The 24,219-nt window shown below is 47.3% G+C and overlaps 1 protein-coding gene across 3 annotated transcripts in view; it reads left to right on the top strand.

Annotated features, from left to right (window-relative positions):
* mdn1 (midasin AAA ATPase 1) overlaps nucleotides 1-24,219 on the top strand; it is a 63,166-nt gene that overhangs the window by 17,885 nt on the left and 21,062 nt on the right. For all 3 annotated transcript variants that reach the window (XM_008398484.3, XM_081602279.1, XM_081602278.1), the window contains exons 30-62: nucleotides 28-160; nucleotides 571-701; nucleotides 999-1,137; nucleotides 1,626-1,740; nucleotides 1,855-2,130; nucleotides 2,195-2,392; nucleotides 6,727-6,935; nucleotides 7,009-7,131; nucleotides 7,349-7,546; nucleotides 7,896-8,003; nucleotides 8,667-8,855; nucleotides 8,987-9,076; nucleotides 9,165-9,428; nucleotides 9,503-9,767; nucleotides 9,852-10,011; nucleotides 10,330-10,446; nucleotides 10,514-10,722; nucleotides 10,794-10,942; nucleotides 12,380-12,579; nucleotides 15,207-15,430; nucleotides 15,529-15,642; nucleotides 15,852-15,981; nucleotides 16,138-16,244; nucleotides 16,323-16,456; nucleotides 19,167-19,333; nucleotides 19,523-19,643; nucleotides 19,817-20,030; nucleotides 20,248-20,488; nucleotides 20,574-20,697; nucleotides 21,085-21,249; nucleotides 21,335-21,528; nucleotides 21,607-21,994; nucleotides 22,222-22,334. In XM_008398484.3, coding sequence (XP_008396706.2) covers nucleotides 28-160; nucleotides 571-701; nucleotides 999-1,137; nucleotides 1,626-1,740; nucleotides 1,855-2,130; nucleotides 2,195-2,392; nucleotides 6,727-6,935; nucleotides 7,009-7,131; nucleotides 7,349-7,546; nucleotides 7,896-8,003; nucleotides 8,667-8,855; nucleotides 8,987-9,076; nucleotides 9,165-9,428; nucleotides 9,503-9,767; nucleotides 9,852-10,011; nucleotides 10,330-10,446; nucleotides 10,514-10,722; nucleotides 10,794-10,942; nucleotides 12,380-12,579; nucleotides 15,207-15,430; nucleotides 15,529-15,642; nucleotides 15,852-15,981; nucleotides 16,138-16,244; nucleotides 16,323-16,456; nucleotides 19,167-19,333; nucleotides 19,523-19,643; nucleotides 19,817-20,030; nucleotides 20,248-20,488; nucleotides 20,574-20,697; nucleotides 21,085-21,249; nucleotides 21,335-21,528; nucleotides 21,607-21,994; nucleotides 22,222-22,334 — 5,709 coding nt within the window. The remainder of the gene's footprint in view (nucleotides 1-27; nucleotides 161-570; nucleotides 702-998; nucleotides 1,138-1,625; nucleotides 1,741-1,854; nucleotides 2,131-2,194; nucleotides 2,393-6,726; nucleotides 6,936-7,008; nucleotides 7,132-7,348; nucleotides 7,547-7,895; nucleotides 8,004-8,666; nucleotides 8,856-8,986; nucleotides 9,077-9,164; nucleotides 9,429-9,502; nucleotides 9,768-9,851; nucleotides 10,012-10,329; nucleotides 10,447-10,513; nucleotides 10,723-10,793; nucleotides 10,943-12,379; nucleotides 12,580-15,206; nucleotides 15,431-15,528; nucleotides 15,643-15,851; nucleotides 15,982-16,137; nucleotides 16,245-16,322; nucleotides 16,457-19,166; nucleotides 19,334-19,522; nucleotides 19,644-19,816; nucleotides 20,031-20,247; nucleotides 20,489-20,573; nucleotides 20,698-21,084; nucleotides 21,250-21,334; nucleotides 21,529-21,606; nucleotides 21,995-22,221; nucleotides 22,335-24,219) is intronic.

Here is a 24,219-nt window from a genome sequence, read left to right as displayed (position 1 = left end):
GCCCTTTTAATCCTGTTTCCTCTCCAGATGTGGGAAAACCACCATCTGCCAGCTGTATGCAGCTCTGGCTGGACAGAAGTTCTTCTCTGTCAACTGTCACATGCACATGGAGACGTCAGACTTCCTGGGAGGTCTGCGACCCGTTAGATACACCCAGCAGGTACTTATGAACACATGTTGGAGTTCTGGTAAGATCTTTTATTAATCCGTTGTGAACTGGAGCTATGTTAATAAACCGAGATAAATAAAATAGAGGCCAAACAAATCCTGCAGAAGCAGACCAGGTCTGGCAGGCTGTAACTTTGCCTCCTAAGCAAAGTCTTCTGTTATCTCTGCTTATGCTTTGTAGGAAAAAAATATTTTCAATGGGAAATATCTGGTTCATAGAACGGATGAAAGGTTCTCTTCATACAAAACATTCACTGACAGGATGAGCAGGAGGCTAACACCTGAAGCTACTGGTGATGAAGCCAGGGAAGGAACAAACTACGGAGTGTAGTGGACTACTATTTGCAATAGGTCTATTGTAGATCCATTTTGTAATGATCATTTGTGTGTGATCATTCCTAGACTGTTGGTGAGGATGTTAGACTGTTTGAGTGGAACCATGGACCATTAGTGCTGGCCTTGAAGGAGGGTGGAGTCTTCCTCCTGGATGAGATCTCACTCGCAGACGATTCTGTGCTGGAAAGGCTCAACAGGTACAAGCAGAGAACCGGTCCTGGTTCCGATAGTCTTTCCACAAATAAATTTTCCTTCACCTTTCTCCTTTTGTTTGTTTTCCATCATGTATTTTTCTTTGTTTTTTTCTTTGGGAACTGTTTAAATATTTCAAGGTTTTGCCTCATCAGTTGATAATTTAACCTTTAACCTAATTTGGCCTTTCTGCTCTTTCTAAGTGCTGGCAACATCTATTCTGTCAGTTTAGAGTAACAATTTCCTACGAGTTGCTAAATAGTTGAGCAGAATTTGTCGTGATGCGCTGTGTTTCCTGCCAGTGTCCTGGAGACGGAGAAGAGCCTGGTGCTGGCAGAGAAGGGCACCGGAGATGACAATGACGTGGAGCTGATCAGAGCGGCTGCAGGCTTCCATCTGGTGGCCACCATGAACCCTGGAGGAGACTTTGGCAAGAAAGAGGTACGGAGCTCTGTAGGGAGGAACATGGTAGACATGGGAATTACCCCAGAGGTCAACTATAATCTTATAGAATCCACCAATGGATACTTATTGGCATTTTGTCACAATACAGACGCAAACTCAAATCAAGCAAAATATTATACATAATTCCCCAAAAAGTTTTCAAAGTTTGTCTCAGTCTGCTCTAATATGTTGTCTCCGAGTTTGTCCTGTTTTTAGCTCTGAGCAGAAGTCGAACACGTGCACTACGTGTGTCTGGTTCATAATGTTGTAGTTTGAACCTTAAAATTGAGCGTCTTTATTATTCGTTAATTGAGAACAAAAGGGCTAAACGGGGATTTAGAAAAGGATTTTCTATTACTATTCAAAATTCTGCAGCTCAGAGTTAGGACTAAACATGGCAAACTGTGGAAAGGTCCAAAGATTTGAAACGGGTTAGCAATATGCTATAAGTGGAGGTGAACTCTGACCTTTCTTCTGGTGGACAGCTGTCTCCTGCCCTGAGGAACCGCTTCACTGAGATCTGGTGTCCTCAGAGCATCAGCCGCAGTGACCTGGTCCAGATCATCCAACACAACCTGCGCTCTGGACTCTCATTAAATGGTAAACCAACATCTGGGTTAGTTAAGCTGGGCCTCCCTGGGATTATTATGTCCAGGATTAGTGCTGCCGATGCCTTTACAGTGAACATGTTGCGTGTCTTTGAATGAAATCCAGGCGTGGACGTTGCAGAAGTGATGCTGGACTTCGTGGAGTGGTTGAGCCAGCAGGACTTTGGCCGGCGCTGCGTCCTGAGCGTCAGAGACATCCTCTCCTGGGTGAACTTCATCAACGCTGTGTGTGAGAGGGATGAGGACAGCTGCATGACCATGAGAGCAGATGAGGAACGGGAAGAAGACGAGGAGGAGGCGGAAGAGTGGGACCTCAGACTGGATGCTGTCACAGCTTGTGTCCATGCTGCCTGCTTGGTTTACATAGATGGCCTTGGCTCAGGTAAGCTGCATGCCTGTCTCAGTGTTCCCCTAGGAGCTTCAGCTCATCCAGAACTTCCTTGCAGGAACTACGTCGTCCTGTGCAGACGGTGCTCTGGCTGCACGCCGGATGTGTCTGGCTTTCTTGCAGCGGAGGCTGAATAGGACGACCCAGTTTGATGAGGAGATGCTGGAGGCCCTGAGGGTCTATGACCCCTGCCTGCCACGGGACCCTCAGTGGGGAGAGGACTTCTTTGGCATCCGCCCCTTCTACATCACCATAGGTATGGATGTTAATTATCTCTCTGTATCGGCACTCGGCAGTCAGGAAAGTAAAACTTTCTCAATGTCCCAGCACTATGGAAACTCACTGGTCTGAGGCACCTGAAGGTGCTCTTTTTGTAATTTTTGCACAGGTGAATGTTGTTTTGTTGTAAATGCTTACCTCAACTGCATTGGAATATTATCCGTCCGTCCGACCGACCGTCCGTCCGTTCGTTTATTTTTTATTTTTTTATTTTTTTCTGCCGCTTATCCGGGGTCGGGTCGCGGGGGCAGCAGCTTCAGAAGGGAGGCCCAGACTTCCCTCTTCCCAGCCACTTCTTCCAGCTCCTCCGTGAGAATCCCAAGGCGTTCCCAGGCCAGCCAAGAGACATAGTCCCCCCAGCGTGTCCTGGGTCTTCCCCGAGGCCTCCTCCCGGTGGGAGGTGCCCGGAACACCTCACCAGGGAGGCGTCCAGGAGGCATCCTGACCAGATGCCCGAGCCACCTCAACTGGCTCCTCTCGACGTGGAGGAGCAGCGGCTCTACTCTGAGTCCCTCCCGGATGACCGAGCTTCTCACCATATCTCTAAGGGAGAGCCCAGGCACCCTGCGGAGGAAACCCATTTCAGCCGCTTGTATCCGTGATCTCGTTCTTTCGGTCATGACCCAAAGCTCATGACCATAGATGAGGGTGGGAACGTAGATCGACCGGTAAATCGAGAGTTTTGCTTTTTGACTCAGCTCTCTCTTCACCACGACGGACCGGTACAGCGCCCGCTTCACGGCAGACGGTGCCCCAATCCGCCTGTCGATCTCCCGCTCCCTTCTTCCCTCATTCGTGAACAAGATCCCAAGATACTTAAACTCTTCCACTTGAGGCCGGACGACCCCCCTGACCCGGAGAAGGCACTCTACCCTTTTCCACCTCAAGACCATGGCCTTGGATTTGAAGGCACTGAGCCATATCCCGGCCGCTTCACACTTGGCTGCAAACCGCTCCAGCGAGATCACGTTCCGATGAAGCCAACAGGACCACATCATCTGCAAAAAGCAGAGATGGGATCCTAAGGCCACCAAAACGGATCCCCTCAACACCTCGGCTGCGCCTAGAGATTCTGTCCATGAAAGTAAAGAACAGAATCGGTGACAAAGGGCAGCCTTGGCGGAGTCCAACTCTCACCGGAAACAAGCCCGACTTACTGCCGGCAATGCGGACCAGACTCTGACACTGGTCATACAGCCCGTATCAAAGGGCCCGGTACCCCATACTCCCGGAGAACCCCCCCACAAGGACCCCCTGGGGACATGGTCGAACGCTTTCTCCAAGTCCACAAAACACATGTAGACTGGTTGGTCGAACTTCTATGCACCCTCCAGGACCCTGCTGAGGGTGTAGAGCTGGTACAGTGTTCCACGGCCAGGACGAAAACCACACTGCTCTTTCTGAATCCGAGGTTCGACTATCCGACGGACCCTCCTCTCCAGGACCCCTGAATAGACCTTACCAGGGAGGCCTTAGAGTGTGACTCCCCTGTAATTGGAGCACACTCTCCGGTCCCCCTTTTTAAACAGGGGGACCACCACCCCAGTCTGCCAATCCAGGGGAACTGCCCCCGATGTCCATGCGATACTGCAGAGTCGCGTGAGCCAATACAACCCTGCAACATCCAGAGCCTTAAGGAACTCCGGGCAGATCTCATTCACCCCCGGGGCCCTGCCACCGAGGAGATTTTTGACCACCTCGGCGACCTCGACCCCAGAGATTGGAGAGCCCAACCCAGAGTCCCCAGGCTCAGCTTCCTCAACAGAAGGCATGTTGGTGGGATTGAGGAGGTCTTCAAAGTATTCCGCCCACCGGCCCGCAACGTCCCGAGTTGAGGTCAGCAGCACACCATCCCCACTATAAACAGTGTTGGTGCTGCACTGCTTCCCCCTCCTGAGACGCCGGATGGTGGACCAGAATCGCCTCGAAGCCGTACGGAAGTCTGTCTCCATGGCCTCTCCAAACTCCTCCCATGCCCGAGTTTTTGCCTCAGCGACCACCCGAGCCGCATGCCGCTTCGCCCGCCGGTACCCATCAGCTGCTTCTGGAATCCCACAGGCCAAAAAGGCCCGATAGGACTCCTTCAGCTAGACAGCATCCCTCACCGAAGGTGTCTACCAACGGGTTCGAGGGTTGCCGCCACGACAGGCACCAACAACCTTGCAGCCGCAGCTCCGATAAGCCGCCTTGGCAATGGAGGCATGGAACATGGTCCACTCAGACTCAATGTCCCCAACCTCACCTGGAACGTGTTCGAAGTTCTGCCAGAGATGGGAGTTAAAGCTCTGTCTCACAGGGGATTCTGCCAGACGTTCCCAGCATACCCTCACTACACGTTTGGGCCTGCCACGTCTGACCGGCTTCCTTCCCCACCACCGGAGCCAACTCACCACCAGGTAGTGGTCAATGGTCAGTGGACAGCTCCACACCTCTCTTCACCTGAGTGTCCAAGACATATGGTCGCAGATCCGATGAAATGATGACAAAATCGATCATCGAACTGCGGCCTAGGGAGTCCTGGTGCCAAGTGCACATATGGACGCCCTTATGCCTGAACATGGTGTTCGTGATGGACAATCCGTGACAAGCACAGAAGTCCAACAACAGAACACCACTCGAGTTCAGATCGGGGGGGCTGTTCCTCCCAACCACGCCCCTCCAGGTCTCACCGTCATTGCCCACGTGAGCGTTGAAGTCCCCCAGTAGAACAAGTGAGTCCCCAGGAGGGGCACTCTCCAGTACCCCCTCTAAGGACTCCAAAAAGGGTGGGTAATCTGAACTGCTGTGCGGCCCTTAAGCACAGACAACAGTCAGAACCCGTCCCCCCACCCGTAGGCGAAGGGAGGCTACCCTCTCGTTCACCAGGGTAAACCCCAACATACAGGCGCCAAGATGGGGGGCAGCACGTATGCCCACTCCTGCCCGGCGCCTCTCACCGTGGGCAACTCCAGAGTGGAAGTACATCCAGCCCCTCTCAAGGAGACTGGTTCCAGAACCAGAGCCATGCGTTGAGGTGAGGCCGACTATTTATAGCCGGAACCTCTCAGCCTCGCACACTAGCTCCGGTTCCTTCCCCACCAGAGAGGTGACGTTCCACGTCCCAAGAGCCAGCTTCTGCAGCCGAGGATCAGACCGCCAGGGTCCCCTCCCTCGGCCGCCGCCCGTAACACAAACCACCCGACCCCTTTGGCCCTTCCGACAGGTGGTGAGCACATTGGAAGGGAGACCCACGTCTCCTCTTCGGGCTGAGCTCGGCCGGGCTCCGTGGGTAAAAGCCCGGCCACCAGGCGCTCGCCATTGTGCCCCACCTCCAGGCCTATCTCCAGAGTGGGGCCCCGGTGACCCGCGTCCGGGCGAGGGAAAAAAAAGTCCAATGTTCGTCTCCATCATAAGGGGTCTTCAGGCTGCGCTTCGTCTGGTTCCTCACCTAGGACCTGTCTGCCTTGGGTGACTCTACCAGGGGCATAAAGCCCCAGACAGCATAGCTCCTAGGATCTTTGAGACAGTCAAACCCCTCCACCACGATAAGGTGGCAGCCCAAGGAAGGGTGGAATATTATTGTACTGTTAATTCTTTTAATGAAGAGGGGAGGAGGCTGTTGAACCTTAGGTATTTTGACAGGACCTCCATTGAATTCAATTGGATTTAAATTTGATTGGACTCTTTTTTTCATTTCATGTCCCGAGAGGGCTCTTGTGTAAATAAACTGGATTAAATACAATTAAATGTATGTAATCTGTCCGTTGTGAGGGAGGGAATATTTCCCTAGAACAAAGTGACTGCAATTAGTCTGCATTGTTGCACACATTTCTAAGTTTACAACAGTGGAAGAAAAAGTTTCATTTCAGTCTAATGTCTCCATAGCTCTTATGCAGGCTTCATGTTAAACTGACTGGTATGTTGGTATGAAGCTGTATTTGAAAATGCAAGGTTGACATGTAAAAGCAAAGTTTATTTTGTTCTTTTGCATTTTCAATATAATTACAGCTTATTATACTGGAGAGCTGCACTAATAGAATCATCCATCGAGACAACTGGCTAGTTAAATCCTGACAAATCAAAGTTTTTTTTCTTCTATTCATTAGATGCATCAGAAATAAGAATTTTGATAATAATCTGTCCAAATATTCTGTACCATGTTTTTAGTTCAAGTTAATAAAAATCAGTTTGGGATATGCTCTGACACAAAAATTGGTGTAATTTTGTCTCTCGTTCATCTGATGTTGAAATTAAAGCTACGACCACCCAAAGACAAAGGTGCAGAACGTTTTGCCCTAATCATTTCCTATGAATGACCTGATGTTCCATCAGGATCTGAAGCCAAGAGCCGCAGCCTCTCTGACTACGCCCTCACAGCAGGCACTGCGGCCATGAACGCCCAGAGGCTTTTGCGTGCTCTGAAGCTGCAGAGACCCGTGCTGCTGGAGGGCTCCCCCGGAGTGGGAAAGACGAGTCTGGTGGCGGCGCTGGCCAAGGCCTCCGGGAACCAGCTGGTCAGAATCAACCTGTCTGAGCAAACGGTAAGGCTGTGATCCACCTGCGCTCTGAGAGTGTCTGGTAGCGGCGGTGTGTTCATGCTGTTCTCTCTGGCAGGACATCACCGACCTGTTTGGGACAGATCTTCCTGTGGAGGGAGGGAAGGGAGGAGAGTTTGCGTGGCGAGACGGCCCCCTGCTGGCTGCTCTGAAGGCTGGCCACTGGGTTGTCCTGGATGAAGTAAGAACTACAAATCATGTAGTTTTAGTTTCTACACTTTTAGGTTTATGGTTATGATTCAACTCGGGTTAGTTTGTCTCTCGCTGCTGCAGAAGAACCTGAAAAGTTTAAATGTAGTAGATTATCCATTTCATCAAGTCCATGTGATTCCAGTTTAAACTCTTGTTGGATGCTGAATGAGACTCAGAGTGTTGACCTGCTGCTGTTCATCCCTCAGCTGAACCTGGCCTCCCAGTCGGTGTTGGAGGGGCTCAATGCCTGCTTTGATCACAGGGCAGAGATCTACATTCCTGAGCTCGGCTTGAGCTTCCAGGTCCAGCAGGAGAAGACCAAGATCTTCGGCTGCCAGAACCCGTTCACACAGGGCGGCGGGCGCAAGGGACTGCCCAAATCCTTCCTCAACAGGTTCACTCAGGTGACAGTGACTTTGTTATAATAGTGTAGTCTCTTCAAAATGTCCAAAAGTGATAACAGGACTTTTAAATAAACAATGTTTATAAGCTATTTAGGATCTCATGAGATGCACACATTACAGTTTTGTGGCAGACTGGATGGCTGGAAATGATGATCATTTCCAGCCATCAGTCAGTTCCTCAGTGCGTCTCTAACGTCTTCCATTCTCATGCTGCATATTTAGCTCCGGACAGTTTCTGAAGTTCTAATGCTGCTGATGATGTCATCCTTTCTGCTCATACTAAAACCCATTGATGTCAATATCACCACTGCTTACTGGCTGCTTCTGTGTGTGTATACAATCTTTCTAGGTCTTTGTGGACCAGCTCACCTACAAAGACATGGAGTTCATTGGAAATTCTATTTTTCCCGCCATTGATAAAGAAATCATCACAAAAATGGTTGAGTTCAATAACAGGGTGAGTTTCTCTGAGAGAACAGAGCTGTGTCTGGTAGTCAAAGGTCAGGAAAACTTCAGATGAGGAAAAATAACAACTTTCTCTGCTTTGTTTCATTGAGTTCATATTCAAGCCAGTGATGGTGAGCTTCTGTGGTGCCAGATAAAACCTCATTCATCAGCCCTTAACACAGAGCTTACATCTACTGTCACTATGTTCACACTGTTCCTGTTTGTTGTTTCAACCCAAAGTGAACAGGTGCTTCATCATCTCTTATTTGGAGTCATCTGCATAAAAACTCTGTCCCAGAAGTCCACAGGGTTGGTTAAATATACAACGTTTGAGTTCATGTTGTTCTCAGAAGTTGAGCTGCCATATTGTGTTCCCAACCAGCCAGCCTTGTTCATCCTTCAGATTGTTTAGAAGTTGTCTGATGATCAAGCTGCATGGCCTGATGGCCAGTGACAGCTGCTTATGAATTAGTAGTTAATATCTGTTAGCATCACTGCTGCAGAAAATGTTACTCGTCTTCAATAAATGAATGATTTTCTTAACCCGTTTAAATATAGTCAGTAGAAAAATCCAGAAACACAGTCTATGTAGTGTTACAAATTCAATTTCAGTCTTTTTTTCTTCCACTCATTCAGGCTCAGTAACGCCCGTTTTGTTGCCGTTTTCCTCCAGCTTGTTCAGGAGGTCTGTGTGGAGAGACTGTGGGGGCAGAAGGGAAGCCCCTGGGAGTTCAACTTGCGGGATGTATTCCGCTGGTGTCAGCTGATGCTTACCGACCAGTCGCCAGGATTTTTCAACCCAGGCCAGCATGTGGCCTTGGTGTATGCTGACAGAATGAGAACTGAGGCAGATAAGGCAAAGGTAAGCTCAACACCCACTGAACCTGTTGCTCAAAGATGTTGAACTTTCAACCTTTTTCAACAGTCTCCAATGTGAGGATGTGTGTGAGCCAGCAGCTGATCGATCAGTGTGTGTGTTGTGGTGTCCCTCAGGTCCTGCTGGTGTTCAGGGAGGTGTTTGGGGAGGACTATGAGCCCTACTGTGGCTCCAAACATTTCCACATCACTCCTCTCAGCGTTCAGGTTTGTCAGCGCTGTTGAACCTCGTCTTGCCATCTGTCTAGTTAACATGGCTGAAGTCTTCTTTGTGCCCTGCTTGCTGCTGCTTTAGGTGGGCTTCTCTGTGCTGTGTCGTAGTGGGGGGGCCCCTGTCGCTCTGGACCCCCCACTGTCCATCACACACCAGTGCCTGAAGCCTTTAGAGTCTCTGATGAAGTGTGTGGATATGGGCTGGATGACCATAGTTGTTGGTCCCACAGCCAGTGGCAAGACCAGCCTGGTGAGACTGCTGGCCCTGCTGACGGGACACCGTCTCCGGTTGATGGCCATGAACAGCGCCATGGACACCACAGAGCTGCTGGGGGGATTCGAGCAGGTAGTGTTTCAGCCTGTGCTCTACTGCAGAACACCAGCGACCACTGTAAGCTTTCCCTCTCGTCCTGTATATAGGTGGACATCATGCGTCCATGGCAGCAAGTGCTGGAGACAGTCGACTACATGGTCGCCATGGTGATAAGGCGTGGACTGATGTCTCTTGACGATGGCACTCAGGACACAGAGTTTCTGCTGCAGACATGGGGCATGTTCTGCCAGTGGTTGAAGAAGAACGGACTACAAAAACCAGGAGGAGCAGTGACCTGTGAGGCACTCAACAAGATGGAGGTCATCATCCTCCTGCTGCAGAAACTCAACACCAAGCTCAAAGTGTTCACCGGTAATTTATAGTGCATCATATGCAGGATGCCGTTTCCATGGTTTCAGTGGCGACGTGCCCTAATGTAGCAGGCTTTGCCTTCAGACATGTCCAAGCTGCAGATGGACTTCACTCTGCTGAAGGAGCGTCTGGCCCAGCTGGAGGACGGCTGGACCAATGGCGGCTTTGAGTGGCTGGACGGGATGCTGGTCCAGGCCCTGCAGGCCGGGGACTGGCTGCTCATGGACAATGTCAACTTCTGCAGGTATCAACTTCTGCATCATCTCTCTAATTCTCCAGATAGTTTTTGATCATTAATGACAGAAAAAAACAATAAACTCCTAACTGAAAATCTGATGTTTTTTTTTTTTTTAATGTGGCAGCTACATTTTCTTTGTACCCGAGTTGGTCAGACACTCATAGAAAATGTCTCTTGCAGTGAACCACACTGACCAGCAGTTTATTTTGGGACGGGTCAGGGTTCTGGTGGAAGATCAGACTTTAGTTTAGTCTCTGATGGGTGATGGCCAATCAGTTTTCGGGTAGTTTGGAGCCAACCACTCACTACGTGTTTCTTACTCAGTGCTTCAGTCCTGGATCGCCTCAATGCTCTTCTAGAGCCCAACGGGTCCCTCACCATCAATGAGCGGGGTGTAATCGATGGGAAGACCCCCAGGATCACCCCCCACCCCAACTTCAGGTTAGCACTGGCGGGTATTTCGAGGTTTGAATGGTTCTGTTCAGCTGATGTGTTCCTGACTGTGCAGGCTGTTCCTTACCATGGACCCGGTCCATGGGGAGCTCTCCAGAGCCATGAGAAACAGAGGGGTGGAGGTCTACATCCCAGGGGAACGTGAGGGGATGTGCTGGGACACTTTGGACCTAAAGACCCTGCTCCACTCTGCCGGTGTGACAGGGAACTGTGTGTGTGACTTACTCATTCAAATCCATCAGGACATCAGAAGTGCCATCTGGGGTAAGCCTTGTGAAATCTGCTGCACTTCCACTAGTGGAGCCAGAGTTTTCAGACACTTCTCTGCCTCTCAGACTCCTCAGCCTCTTCGGTGGCGGCCCTTCTCCACGCTGCCTCTCTGCTGTCCTGCCAGCTGCAGCGAGGTGCAGACCTTCGCAGCGCCCTGCAGCACGCCTGTACTGAGGTCTACGCCTTCTGTCAGCGATCTGCTGCCAACCAGAAGGTATATTATCGCTGCCTTATGGCATTCAGGTCACACCCTTACAGTATCGACACACCGTAGTGGAGGAAATTTCACAGTGTTATGTAGGCGAAAAGGTCTCAATGAGCAACACATCACGCCCCATTGTAGGGACATTTAATAGGAATGATTTGAAGTGGTCCAGGAAAACAGGGTTGCTCATGGTTAGACCTTCTTGTGTGGCTAAATAAAGACACTAATAATGGTTTCATGCATAAATTGTGTTTTGTATTTACTCATCTTAAAATGTGTTACATCTGAAACATTTAAAGTAGACATATACTTTTAAATTCTTCCTTTCACATGTAAATTATACACTTAATGGTCTGTATAAAGTAGAAGTGCAATGCTTTGGTCTGACCTCCTGGTTATTGTAGCTCCACAGACCGCTGGTTTACCTTCTGTTAGAGCAACGAAATGTTTTAGAGCAACTTGTTTAGGAGCGACTTGTTTCACTGTGTTTTTTTAAATGTGAATGAGACATTTCATGCCCCCACCCTGTTCAGGCATTTTTGTAGTTTGATAGCAGCGATACAGTTATCTACCAACAGAGAAAATTTTTATTCAAAAGTTTATTAAAGATGCCAACAACAGAGGACTAGTCCATCCAGCCTTACATATTGGAGTGAGACTCTGACCCAGAGCAGGAGAATGATGAGCCTGCAGAACCACACATTCAAATGAATTCATCATAATGGTGGTAATACTGTATTTACACCTTCACCAACTTTACCAGGCATCTAAAAACTGGCACGTAGCAGAAGCAGAAGGCTAGATGCTACTATCAAACCAATCATCAACTCATTATCAACACTACATTAATGTCTAAAATAAGCTTTGCTGTCATTTTAGCATCATTAGCAGCTTAGCGCTTTACTGAGTCCCTCGTTTTACTAGACAAAGTATAAAACCCCTCTCCATACTGGCAGAGTTCTGTAAGTGCTCCAAAAACAGAAAAAGCTGTGGCCATCGGATTTCTTATGATTTATGCAGCGCTATTATATTACTGACGGTTAGACAGACATCTTCTGCCGCTGAGAGGAAACCACTGCGCATGTCCTGGAGCGCCGCGTGCGAGTGAAAAGTGGGGAGGGGTGGGGGGAGTAACGGAATCACGTAATTGCTTGGATTTTAATCAGTGCGTTTTGCATCCACTGAAAACAAAGATGTTCACAAATAAACTGGACAGTATGCTGTATGTTTAGTGACATTTTCACAGTTGCGGTCTCGACTGGTTTTGAAATAAAATGACGAGTCCTCAGCGCCCGAGACCAAGACGAAGTGCGGTCGAGTCCAAGATGAGACCGAGACCATCAAAAAATGGTCTCGAGACCGGTATCGAGACCAAGACCGACTTCGAGTACCACAACACTGGTTGGAGGTCAAAGAGGAAATAAATACATTTGTTTTTTCTTTCAGCAAGCCCAGCAGGTGATTGAGCAGCACCTGGTTGTCATGGATACAGGTGCCTGGGGGGACGGGCTGCTATGTGCCGGGGTGTGGCCGGACAGCTTCCCCTCAGCTCTTCTCTCTACTGAAGATTCCTGCTTCTCTTCAGTCCTCAGAGATGGGCAGGTCCTCCTGTTCTGCCTCAACTCCCTCAGCCTGCAGGGGAAACGGTAACAATGAGTAGAAAATGTTCTAGGCAATGAAGAAAAATTTTGCTCATCTTTTTAGGTTATATGGTTTTTACCAACAAAAACCTGTTGATACAGGAGACACTTGATGCTTTTGAACAGGAGAAACAGCACTTTTGTCATTTCATAAGCTTAAAGTGAATTTTTTACTTTAGAAAACAGAAAAGTTTTGTAAATCAGGAAAACTTTAATTCTATATATATATATATATATATATATATATATATATATATATATATATATATATATATATATATATATATATATATATATATACACACACACACATAGGTCCTTCTCAAAAAATTGGTATATTGTAATAAAGTTCATTATTTTCCATAATGTAATGATAACTGTCATATATTTTAGGTTCATTGCACACCAACTGAAATATTTCAGGTCTTTTATTGTTTTAATACTGATGATTTTGGCATACAGCTCATGAAAACCCAAAATTCCTATCTCAAAAAATTCTCAAAAAATTAGCATACGGTTCTCTAAACGAGCAATTAACCTAATCATCTGAATCAACGAAGTAACTCTAAATACCTGCAAAAGATTCCTGAGGCTTTTAAAAACTCCCAGCCTGGTTTATTACTCAAAACCGCAATAATGGGTAAGACTGCGGACCTGACTGCTGTCCAGAAGGCCATCATTGACGCCCTCAAGCAAGAGGGTAAGACACAGAAATAAATTTCTGAACAAATAGGCTGTTCCCAGAGTGCTGTATCAAGGCACCTCAGTGGGAAGTCTGTGGGAAGGAAAAAGTGCGGCAGAAAACGCTGCACAACGAGAAGAGGTTACCGGTCCCTGAGGAAGATTGTGGAGAAGGACCGATTCCAGACCTTGGGGGACCTGCGGAAGCAGTGGACTGAGTCTGGAGTAGAAACATCCAGAGCCACTGTGCACAGGCTTGAGCAGGAAATGGGCTACAGGTGCAGCATTCCCCAGGTCAAGCCACTTTTGAACCAGAAACAGCGGCAGAAGCGTCTGACCTGGGCTACAGAGAAGCAGCACTGGACTGTTGCTCAGTGGTCCAAAGTACTTTTTTCGGATGAAAGCAAATTTTGCATTTCATTCAGAAATCAAGGTACCAGAGTCTGGAGGAAGACTGGGAAGAAGGAAATGCCAAAAGGCCAGAAGTCCAGTGTCAAGTACCAACAGTCAGTGATGGTCTGGGGAGCCATGTCAGCTGTTGGTGTTGGTCCACTGTGTTTTATAAAGGGCAGGGTCAATGCAGCTAGCTATCAGGAGATTTTGGAGCACTTCATGTTTCCATCTACTGAAAATGGAAGATGAAGATTTAATTTTTCAGCATGACCTGGCACCTGCTCACAGTGCCAAAAACCACTGGTAAATGGTTTACTGACCATGGTATTACTGTGCTCAATTGGCCTGCCAACTCTCCTGACCTGAACCCCATAGAGAATCTGTGGGATTATTGTGAAGAGAAAGTTGAGAGACGCAAGGCCCAACACTCTGGATGAGCTTAAGGTCGCTATCAAAGCATCCTGGGCCTCCATAACACCTCAGCAGAGCCACAGGCTGATTGCCTCCATGCCACGCCGTATTGAAGCAGTCATTTCTGCAAAAGGATTCCCGACCAAGTATTGAGTGCATAATTGAACATAATTATTTGAAGGTTGACTTTTTTGGTATTAAAACACTTTTCTTTTATTTTCTTTTATCGATTTTTTTCCTAGGGAAGAAAATATTGATATTGCAAAATCGATATTATTACACAGCCCTACTTTCTACTCTCTCTCTTTGTCATTTATGCACACCCGTTGCCGTGGCAACCTCCTGCGCTCTTCAAACTGAGCAGCGATTACTTTAAAAATAAAACATTCAGTTCGTTACAATATTAGGTTTTCAGGCTTGATATTTATTTTGCGATCATTAATAAGTGCTCCCTGAACATAGGGGTGGTTGATTAGTTAATTTTAAATTCCTGCTCTGCTAGTTATTTTGGTAATGGAACCGAAACGCACAGATTTGCGCAACACCATGTTGAAACAATAATTACTGAGATTATTATTGTTGTTGGGTCATTAATTTGAACAGGTTTTGTTGATTTTTGTTGTTGTTCTTTAATAAAGTTATGAACGTTTTGATAAGGAGCCAGAGGAGGACTTGCTGGTCTTAGCATCCTGGCCGCGTTCAGTTTGTCTCCTAATGCCGAGATCGACTCAAAACCTCCCCCGATCCACGTATTGGAGCCCTGCTCTATCAAAGCACAAACGGTTCAGAAACAATATGAAATGGGGGGGAAAAAAACTATTAACTGATTAAGTCGTGTTTTAGATTGTTCTTGAAAAACTAATCAGTCACGGCTGCACAGTGAACCCATTGATTCTTTACAGCAGACAGCCGCTCTTCTCTCTTGCAGGTACGGCGTATCCCTGCTAAATCTTTAAGGGGTACGCGGTACCCGACCGTACCCACCTACTTTCACCCCTGGTTATGTCACCACCTCTGGCAGCCTGAATGGTTCCCTAAGTGATGGGGAACATGACAGACAAATCGACAGACAAATCCTGTCCATTTGTCTGTCATGTTTGTCTCCTCTGAGAGTGAAAGTTGGATTAAGACCAGATGTGTTTGTTCAGGAACCGTCCACTGAGACTGAGGGACCTGCAGCAGGCCTTGCAGAGCAGTGGAGTCCATGAAGACTGTGTGTTTTCTGGAGGAGTGCTGGATCTGGAGGATGGCGATGCTCTCAGGCACATCCCCACTGCAGTGAGGTTGGTGACAGAGAGGGCATCCCATGGAGACTGGATCCTCCGCAGCCACTGGCTTTCCAGCCTGGGGAAGAGCTCCAAATATCTGCCAGGTTTGTGACTTCCTCAGTTCATTGCTGGATTCAAAGAAAGGTATCAAGTCACTATAAAAGCAGTTAACAGGGAAAATATGTAATGTGACCCATTTCAGAGCCGGCGCTGGTCCATGTGGAGGCAGGAAACCGAGCTCTGAAGGCTGTGTTCAGCAGCACCCTGGCCGTAAAGGGGAAAACGCTGGCAGAGCTGCTGCAGCCACACAGCAAAGGTAGTAACTCTCATCAGTGTTCGGTTCTGTTATGGCAGCTCAAAACCAAGCAGGAAGGAGTTCCGCTGCAGAGGAACACAGTTCAACTGGACCCAATGTTGGCATTAAGAGACCCAAGAGACTCTTAATGCCAACATTAAATTACATTCCTGTAAAACCAGCTGGTTCTGGTTGGACTCTTAGTGACTGCATCACTGTGATACTTCCAGATGAATACAGGATTCTGATGGACATGCGCTGGAACAAGCAATACCTGGATATTCTAACCAACAAGTGCAACTTTGAGGATGAGGAGAGATACATGGAGTTCCTGGAGGCTCTGAATGCAGTGGCTAACAGGTAGATGGACTGACCCTGTGGTCATGTTGACAACATGTTGTTTGTATGTTAACTGCCACTACAGTTGACTTACAGAAACCCATCTGATATTATTGTAAAAGCTAACAATCTAAAGCATAAACAGAGTGAGGTCAAACATCGTGGTGTGTGTGTTAGGATTGTTCTGATGATGGACCGAGAGGAGAGAGCCGTCAGCTGCTCCTGCACCGTCAGCGTGGCTCCACCCACTTCCGCTCTGAGAGTCGCCACAGCCTTCAGCAAAGGTAACAAACTCAGACTTACAGATGACACATTTCATATTGAAATACGATTCTAAAAGGTTCCTTTTCTTGACAATGTAGGAAGCTTAGACATCAGCCAGTTGCCTCACCCCGTGCTCATGCACCTGCGAGTGTTCTTCGACCAGTGGGACGCCTACGTCCTGCGAGCCGTGCAGAACGGACAGCCGTACATCTCTGACCATGTCATGTTTGAGGTCAGGAACAATTCCTCTCCTCTGCTGCAGCTTTGTTTAGACTAGCGATGCTCAATGTGGGCGGTACCGCCCCCCAGGGGGCGTTCAGAGGACGGCAGGGGGCGCTGGCGGACATTTTTACAAAAGGGGGGCGCTGGGATTCCTTTGGGGGGCGTTTGGTCGAAGGTAAACTTTACACCTTAAATGCACAGCAATACCAGTTTAGACTTTGAGCAACTTGCTAAAACTGTATTTCGTAACATTAAATCATGCTTGGCTGCAACAGTATCGATGGCAGCTCTTCTTCTATTCGGTGTTTGTTAGCTTTTGAGCCAGCTCCGCTCCTGCTACTAGCTTCTCCCCATCAGTTCACCGTTACACCGGCTGATGACATTGCTGTGATTCACTTTGTCTGGTATTTTTATATGTTTTGGCAGTTCTGTGATCATGTCAAAGCAGTAACTTATTAAAAAGTGTTTTATTTCCGTTTGAAAGCTGCCCGCTTACATGAAGAACAACAGAAAATCGCTCTTATAAACATACTAAAATCACGATACCCTGACTTTGTATCCCTCTGGAAAATGAACTAATTTAAATAAAGAAATCCCTCCATTGGTGATACCACGATATAGAGCGTTCATTTTATAGCGTTAACACGGTGCTGTAAGTGGTCCGGTATGAAACAGGTGTGATAGATCAACGGTACCACAGCACTTTTGAATTTCAATAATCAAAATACCAAAATTGTTTCCGTTGTTTTAAAAGGTTTATGTCAGTCTGCCTTTTCCCCATCGATATGCTTCCCGACCGCCCTGCACCTTAGGGGGTTAAAAAAAACAACAACAAAAAAACGACGCGCACATTGCGCAAAACTCTGAAACAGGAGTAGTGGGACATAAAATGGAGCGACGAACTAGATGCAAATTATGGCATAAAAACAGAGAATCCGACGCTGAACAGTGAAAAATCAACACATGATGTGAAACATATGGTGATTAGGCGGCGCAGCAGGTGATGAGTGAAGATTACTGATGTTGAACGTCAGTAAATGATAAAATAAATCTAGCAACAGGAAATAAAGTGGACATAGCAATAAACCAAGAGAGGATAATACTAATCAAAGGAAACTAAATGGAAATGAATGAAAAACAAAATGCAAGAATAAACTAAGAAACTAAAGTAAATGCAGAGGAATAAACTGGTATGGCAAGACCTTTCGAGCAATAATGAATACAGAGACTGTATGGCAAGAATAAACAGACACTATTTCCAGATAAAAGGTAAAATAATATTGTTGAAGTGTGATGGGTTTGTTGAGACCATATTTAGTACTGAGAATAAATATATCTTACAGACCATAACAGTAAAGAACTGATCACTTATTTATGTTTTAATTAGATTTAATATGTTTATTTATTCAATATTATTTTTCATGTCAGTGTTAATGTCATGAGGCTGATGACTCCATGACACTTTCAATTTGACTCATTAGGATTTGATTAAGAACAGGATTTGTGCTTTGTAATTTATGTCCAGTAAAACTATTAATCTATAAATCAATAGACAGGTCTATATGAAGATCTAATCCATGTTTCTGTCTCATTTTTGTATGGCATTTAAAGGATCTGGAACTTTAGTTTTTCCACTTAATGCTCTGGTTTGCACAGTAAATGCCATGTGGGTGAAATTTTATGGATGATACTCTGATGTCCCATTCTCCTGAAGGCAGCACAGAGCTGCACCACCAGAAACTGACAAATACTGAAGAGAAGAAGAGCTATGATTAATGTAGTTACAGTTCTATCCATGTTTTATTGTTGCAGAGCTCAGTTGTCGTGCAAATAGTTCAAAGTTTAAACTGGCATGTTGTTCATCTTTTATCTGCTCATTTTGTGGAATATTTAACAACTAGAAAATGGCAAAGAATAAGAATATTTTTCAACTCTGATTGGCTGCTGTTAGGCTAGTTGTGCAGATTTTAAGTTGAATGTCCATTAATTTTTTTGTAGACACCTGTGAAAATAATTTCTGTTCCCATGGCTTTTTTGTTCTCTGGGAAATTATTTTTGATGATAAATACAGAAATCACCATAAAAATAAAATCTACAATAGTGATAGTAATATTAATTATAAAATAATGGTCAGTGCAAAGTAGCCTACAAATTCTTTGGTGGGGGGCGGTGAGGGACCTGGATAAAGGCTGGGGGGGCGCTGGCCCAAAAAAGCTAGAGAAACACTGCTTTAGACTGTCCCTGATGCTGTTCACGCTTCTAATGGTCAATGTAGAATAAGAACGCTGATCCTAACTCTGAAACATTGTGCTGGCTTAAAACAAAAAAGACCATGCAATGCTGTTTGTGTAAGTTGTCGACTGTTTCAGGTAGTTTCCAGTTTTTGGCTTTGATTTTATAACTTTGTTATTAAGACCGTACAAAAGCTGGTATTTTTTATCTCAGTTTGTTTCCATCTAAATTTAAGAGCTGTACAGAAACATTACAGAACATCACACAGGGTGTACATCCAGTATCCAGGGTGTACATCCATATTTACCAAATAAATAAAACCCACATATAGTAGCTTTTAATTTATTGTTTAGCACACAGAATAGACAGAAATAGTTTGAAATGAAGCAGAACTGTTTTGAGTCTCCTGTAAGGTTTCAGTTCAGAGGGCTGCAGTCCCCTGTTGCAGCGACCCTGACTCTGTTTCCCCCTGCTGTTTCGGAGGTTAGATCCTGCAGCTGCTCCGGTGGCGCGACCACTTCTGGGACGTGTGCGTCATGCTTCCGGCGGACTCACAGGGCGTCTCGGTACTATCGCTGCACTGGCAGTGGCTGCAGAAGCATCTCATCCTGCGCCTGCCTCAGCTGCTGATGGGAGACACAGCAACCACTCTGGAGTAAAAACTCTTCCTCTCACCTTTTCATTTCTGACTTTTGATCAGTCTATAACTTCTTTACATCATATTCATTTTAATTTGCAGTTTCTTATTAAGAGGTTATAATATATAACAGTGTAACTGCTGTTCCTGAATCTCAACTATACGTTTTGGTGTTTAATTGGTGACCATTGTTGTTCTGCTGTGCAGAGGTCAGCAGGACTTGCAGGCTGTTTCAGCAGCCATCCAGAACCTTTTGTCCACTCCAGTATCGGTGGCCGCTGCACTCAAAGGCATGCAGAGGTCTCTGGGGAAAGCTCTGCCTTACAAGGTTTGAGGAACCCTTACAGCTAAAGCGTCTCCTTCCCTCTTTACTAACTTTAATAAATGTTTACATGAAGCTCAACGTTGTTGTAAATATACTGTAAATGTAAACTATGTATACTGCATATATACTTATATATATATAGTGTAAATATGTAAATTAGTGTTGTTTGCCTCCAGCTGGAGGCGGTGGCAGAGTGTGCGTCGCGGCTGCGGCTGCTCAGCATGGCTCTGGATGTGAATGTGCTGCAGCTGGACGAGGCTCTGAGCTGGGATGGGCAGCAGCTGCTCCGGGTGCAGGCAGCCGGACTCTGGCTCAACATCAAGGAAAACCTCCTGGAGGCATCAGGTCTGGTTCTGTCCGCTAACAACCAGCTGGACCCACACAAGTCTGGTAAGTTCTACATGTCAATGTGTGAGTATGTGTGCGCATGTTGTTTACATTAGTATGAAACAGAGGCTGAGGCATTGTCTCTTTGCAGTGATGAATACAGTGCTCTTAAAGGATCATTTAATTCTTCTTGTATTCTTTTGAGATTTTTCCTGTTGTTCCATGACATCACCATGAGGTGGTCTGTAACCCAGAGCGATGTGTCATGTTGCCCTGCCAGGGGTCCTGGAGAAGCTGCTGCTGAGCGTGGAGCAGCTGCAGTGTCATATGACCTCTAGAGGGCTGTCAGGGGTCAACTCCATGTCTGATGGAGAGACAAAGGAGGGCAAGGTCCACATGAGCCGAGCCGGGCTGCTGCAGCTCAGAACCCAGACCCAGCTTTGGCCTTTGATGGAAGGCCTGTCCGTCCTCAACCAGCTGCTTCTCAGTGCAGATCTGCTGCACCTGGCTCTGTCTCCATGGTAACCTCTTATTTGTCCCACCACAATTGTAAGAGCCAAACAGTGACATGTTGGAAGCCGCTCTCATTGTCCTGTGGATCCTCAGTGACCGTGTTGCTGAGGACGACCTACGCCGCCGGCTGTCCAGACACCTTCGCTTCTGCCTGCAGTCGACGCCAATGAACGTGGGCCAGCTGCAGAGTCTGTGGTTCCTGCTGAGCAGCGATGGGGTCAGTGAGCTGTCTGTACCACCCAGTGGTCATAAACACATGATGGATCATTTCACTTCTGTTCCAACTGGGACTCAAATCTGGAGTTTTGTTTATAGCAACTTTATAATTAATGTATTTATTGTTTCTGTTCTTTTGTTTTCTTTATTTTGGATATTTAAAATATCTTCCAGTTCCTGTGTTAAATGTTTACTAGAATCTAAAGTCTATTGATCTGTGAGAATGTGTTCTTATATTATACCATTACCATTGTATTACCACAAAACAACAACACAATCATTTATCAAAATAACTTCTGTGACAATTTATCGTCCAGCAAATCTGTTACCATGACGGGCCTAGTCCAGGTATGTGGTTCTGAGCCTAACTCTTGGTTCTGGTCTGCAGCTACAGGAGAAGATACCCCTGGTGTGGTGTGATCTGCTGTCTGAGGCCCTGGCTGCTCTCTGGAGCTGCAGCGTGACCTCTGACCCCACCCGCTGGCTCAGATGGAACCTGGTGGATCCAGAGACCCAGAAGGATCCAACACCCCGCCTCGGAGCAGAGAACATGGTTCTGTCTGTTAATCTCTCTGTACTTGATGACTGGGAATGTCAGACTTCCTGCTGGTGGATAACGTGGCTGATGTTGTTTTCAGGGCCCAGCGTTGCTGAATAAAGCAGTGTGGTCCCGGTGCATGCTGGGAATTCTGAACAGGGGAGAGGTGCAGGCGGAGGTTCCCCTGTCTTGTGGGGTCAGCCTGTGGGACTGGGAGGAGAGGGTCGAGCAGCTGGAGGTCGTCTCTTCTGTTCTGTGGGAGAACCTGACCTTTCCAGCCACCGCCCATTTCAGGTACAGTCCACACACACACGCACACACACTATGTCACCCTACCCCTCCCACTGACTGACAGGAGCGATGCCTCCACAGGGTAACGGACCTGAGGCTGCAGGGGGCAGTACTGCGGCGGCAGCTCCAGAGCATGGCCGACCTGCTGCCCCCCCACCTTCAGGAGGGCTACATGGAGAGCTGTGAGAGCCTGGTGCAGGACGCCGCGCCACTCACCGCCGCCCAGGAGATCCAGACGCTCCTCAAGAACTTCCTGCCTCCCCAGCTGCTGCCTGAAGGCCTGATGGCGGTCTGCACAGCCTGTCTGCAGCAGTTTGTCCAGGTCAAAGGTCATTGCGGAGACTCCCTGGCTCAGTGTGGTGTGTTTTGGGTCAACATGGGCCTGCTGCAGATCCGAGTTTGGACGCCACAGACCATCTTTGACCCAGCAGTGAAGAGGAGCTACAAACTGAACTACGCTCAGCAGGAGGTCTGTCTGGAAACAAAAACATGATGGGGTTGATTATAAATAAAAAATTCACACATGGATTCAAGGAAATTATATTTTCTTCTTGAACAATCGAGTTATTTTGTATTGCAGCTCACAGTGTGACCAGTCCAGTTAGATTTCTAGTAGTTCTCAGCTGTCAGGCAGCAGGACTGCAGAGCAGGTGTGTGAAAGGTGAAATGACTGAATGCTCTGTGTTTCTGCTGTAGCTGGCTCTGCTGCAGGATGAGTGGAAAGCTCGCAGCGCATCGTCTGAGCTGAAGAGCGGCGAGGAGCTGAAGGAGAGCAGCACCACTGATGGCTTCCAGCATCCCAGGATCAGGTCAGAACACCCCGGAGTGAAACCACAGCGTTTCCTTCAGCTCCCAGAGTTGACTCAATAATCACACTGCTGACGTTAGCATCCACACTTTAATGGTCGCCATTAACAGTTAACATGCGCTCCTGCGCATGTTAACTGTTAAATGGTTATATACTGTTAAATGGTTATATACTGTTAAATGGTTATATGCCAGACATGGAAAACTGGGATGCACTCCATGCCATGATGTTCAGAATTTAGGTCTCATGGCATCTCAAGGTGTCAACATTGCAGCCAGTGGGCTGAAGGAAATGCAGCTTTATTTTGTAGCAATAAAGCTACCAGATTTTATCACTTCGAAACAAATTCATCAGCACAGAAACTCCAAAGCACACAAAGCTTTGGTTTGGGGACCACCCAATCCAGGGGTGGCCCGCAGGCCCGCCTCCACATTTGGTCCAGCCCCCTGAACACACACACACATGAACACACACATATATATATATATATATATATATATATATATATATATATATATATATATAAATTTAAAAAAAATTCCCTTCTCACCCTCCGCGGGTGGTCTGTTTCATCCTCTGAGCTCGGGTCCTCTAACCAGAGGCCTGGGAGCTTGAGGGTTCTGCGCAGTATCTTGCATGTGCCTAGAACTGCACATTTCTGGACTGAGATGTCTGATGTTGTTCCTGGGATCTGTTTGAGCCACTGCTCCAGTTTGGGGGTGACTGCCCCGAGGGCCCCGATGACCACAGGCACCACTGTGGTCTTCACCTTCCAGGTCTTTTCCAGTTCCTCCCTGAGTCCCTGGTATTTCTCCAATTTCTCATGCTCCTTTTTCCTGAAGTTGTAATCACTTGGTATTGCTACATCCACAACAACGACTTTCCTCTGTTCTTTATCCACCACCACAATGTCCGGTTGGTTCGCCATTACCATCTTGTCTGTCTGGATCTGGAAGTCCCACAGGATCTTAGCTCGGTCATTCTCCACCACTTTTGGGGGTGTTCCCCATTTTGATCTCGGGGCCTCCAGTCCATATTCTGCACAGATGTTCCTGTACACTATGCCCGCCACTTGGTTATGTCGTTCCATGTACGCTTTCCCTGCCAGCATCTTGCACCCTGCTATTATGTGCTGGACTGTCTCAGGGGCCTCCTTGCACAACCTACACCTTGGGTCTTGTCTGGTGTGGTAGATCTGAGCCTCTATTGCTCTGGTGTTTAGGGCCTGTTCCTGGGCGGCCAGGATGAGAGCCTCTGTGCTGACCAGCCACTTCAGTTATTTGTCGGTGGTACATCCCATGTAGGGGCTTGTCCTCCCATGATGGTACTTCCAGCACCTTGTCTTCTGTTCCCCATTGCCTGAGACATTCGCTGAGCACATCGTCCGTTGAGGCTTTATCCTTGATGTATTTATGGATCTTGGATGTTTCATCCTGGACAGTGGCTCTCACACTCACTAGTCCTCTGCCTCCTTCCTTACGGCTCGTGTACAGTCTCTGGGTGCTGGATTTGGGGTGGAACCCTCCATGCATGGTTAGTAGCTTCCTAGTCTTAACATCCGTGGCCTTCATCTCTTCCATTGGCCAGCTAATTATTCCGGCAGGGTATCTGATTACTGGTAAGGCATAGCTGTTTATTGCACGGATCTTGTTCTTGCCATTGAGCTGGCTTCTCAGGACTGTATAGCTCAATAGGTAAGTCACCAGTCTTCCACCCGGGAGACCCGGGTTCGAGGCCAGGCTGGGGGCTGGGGCAAAAAGCTACAACGTGACATTGAGCTGTCAGTGTGGGTCCTTAGGCAAGACCATCCATCCATCCATCCATCCATCCATTTTCTTCCGCTTATCCGGGGTCGGGTCGCGGGGGCAGCAGCTTCAGAAGGGAGG

This window comes from Poecilia reticulata, chromosome 21 (genome assembly GCF_904066995.2).
Source record: "Poecilia reticulata chromosome 21, P_reticulata-male-v2, whole genome shotgun sequence".
Taxonomy (NCBI): Eukaryota; Metazoa; Chordata; class Actinopteri; order Cyprinodontiformes; family Poeciliidae; genus Poecilia; species Poecilia reticulata.
Note: the sequence above shows the minus strand (reverse complement) of the source record. Positions and strands in the feature narration are given on the sequence as shown.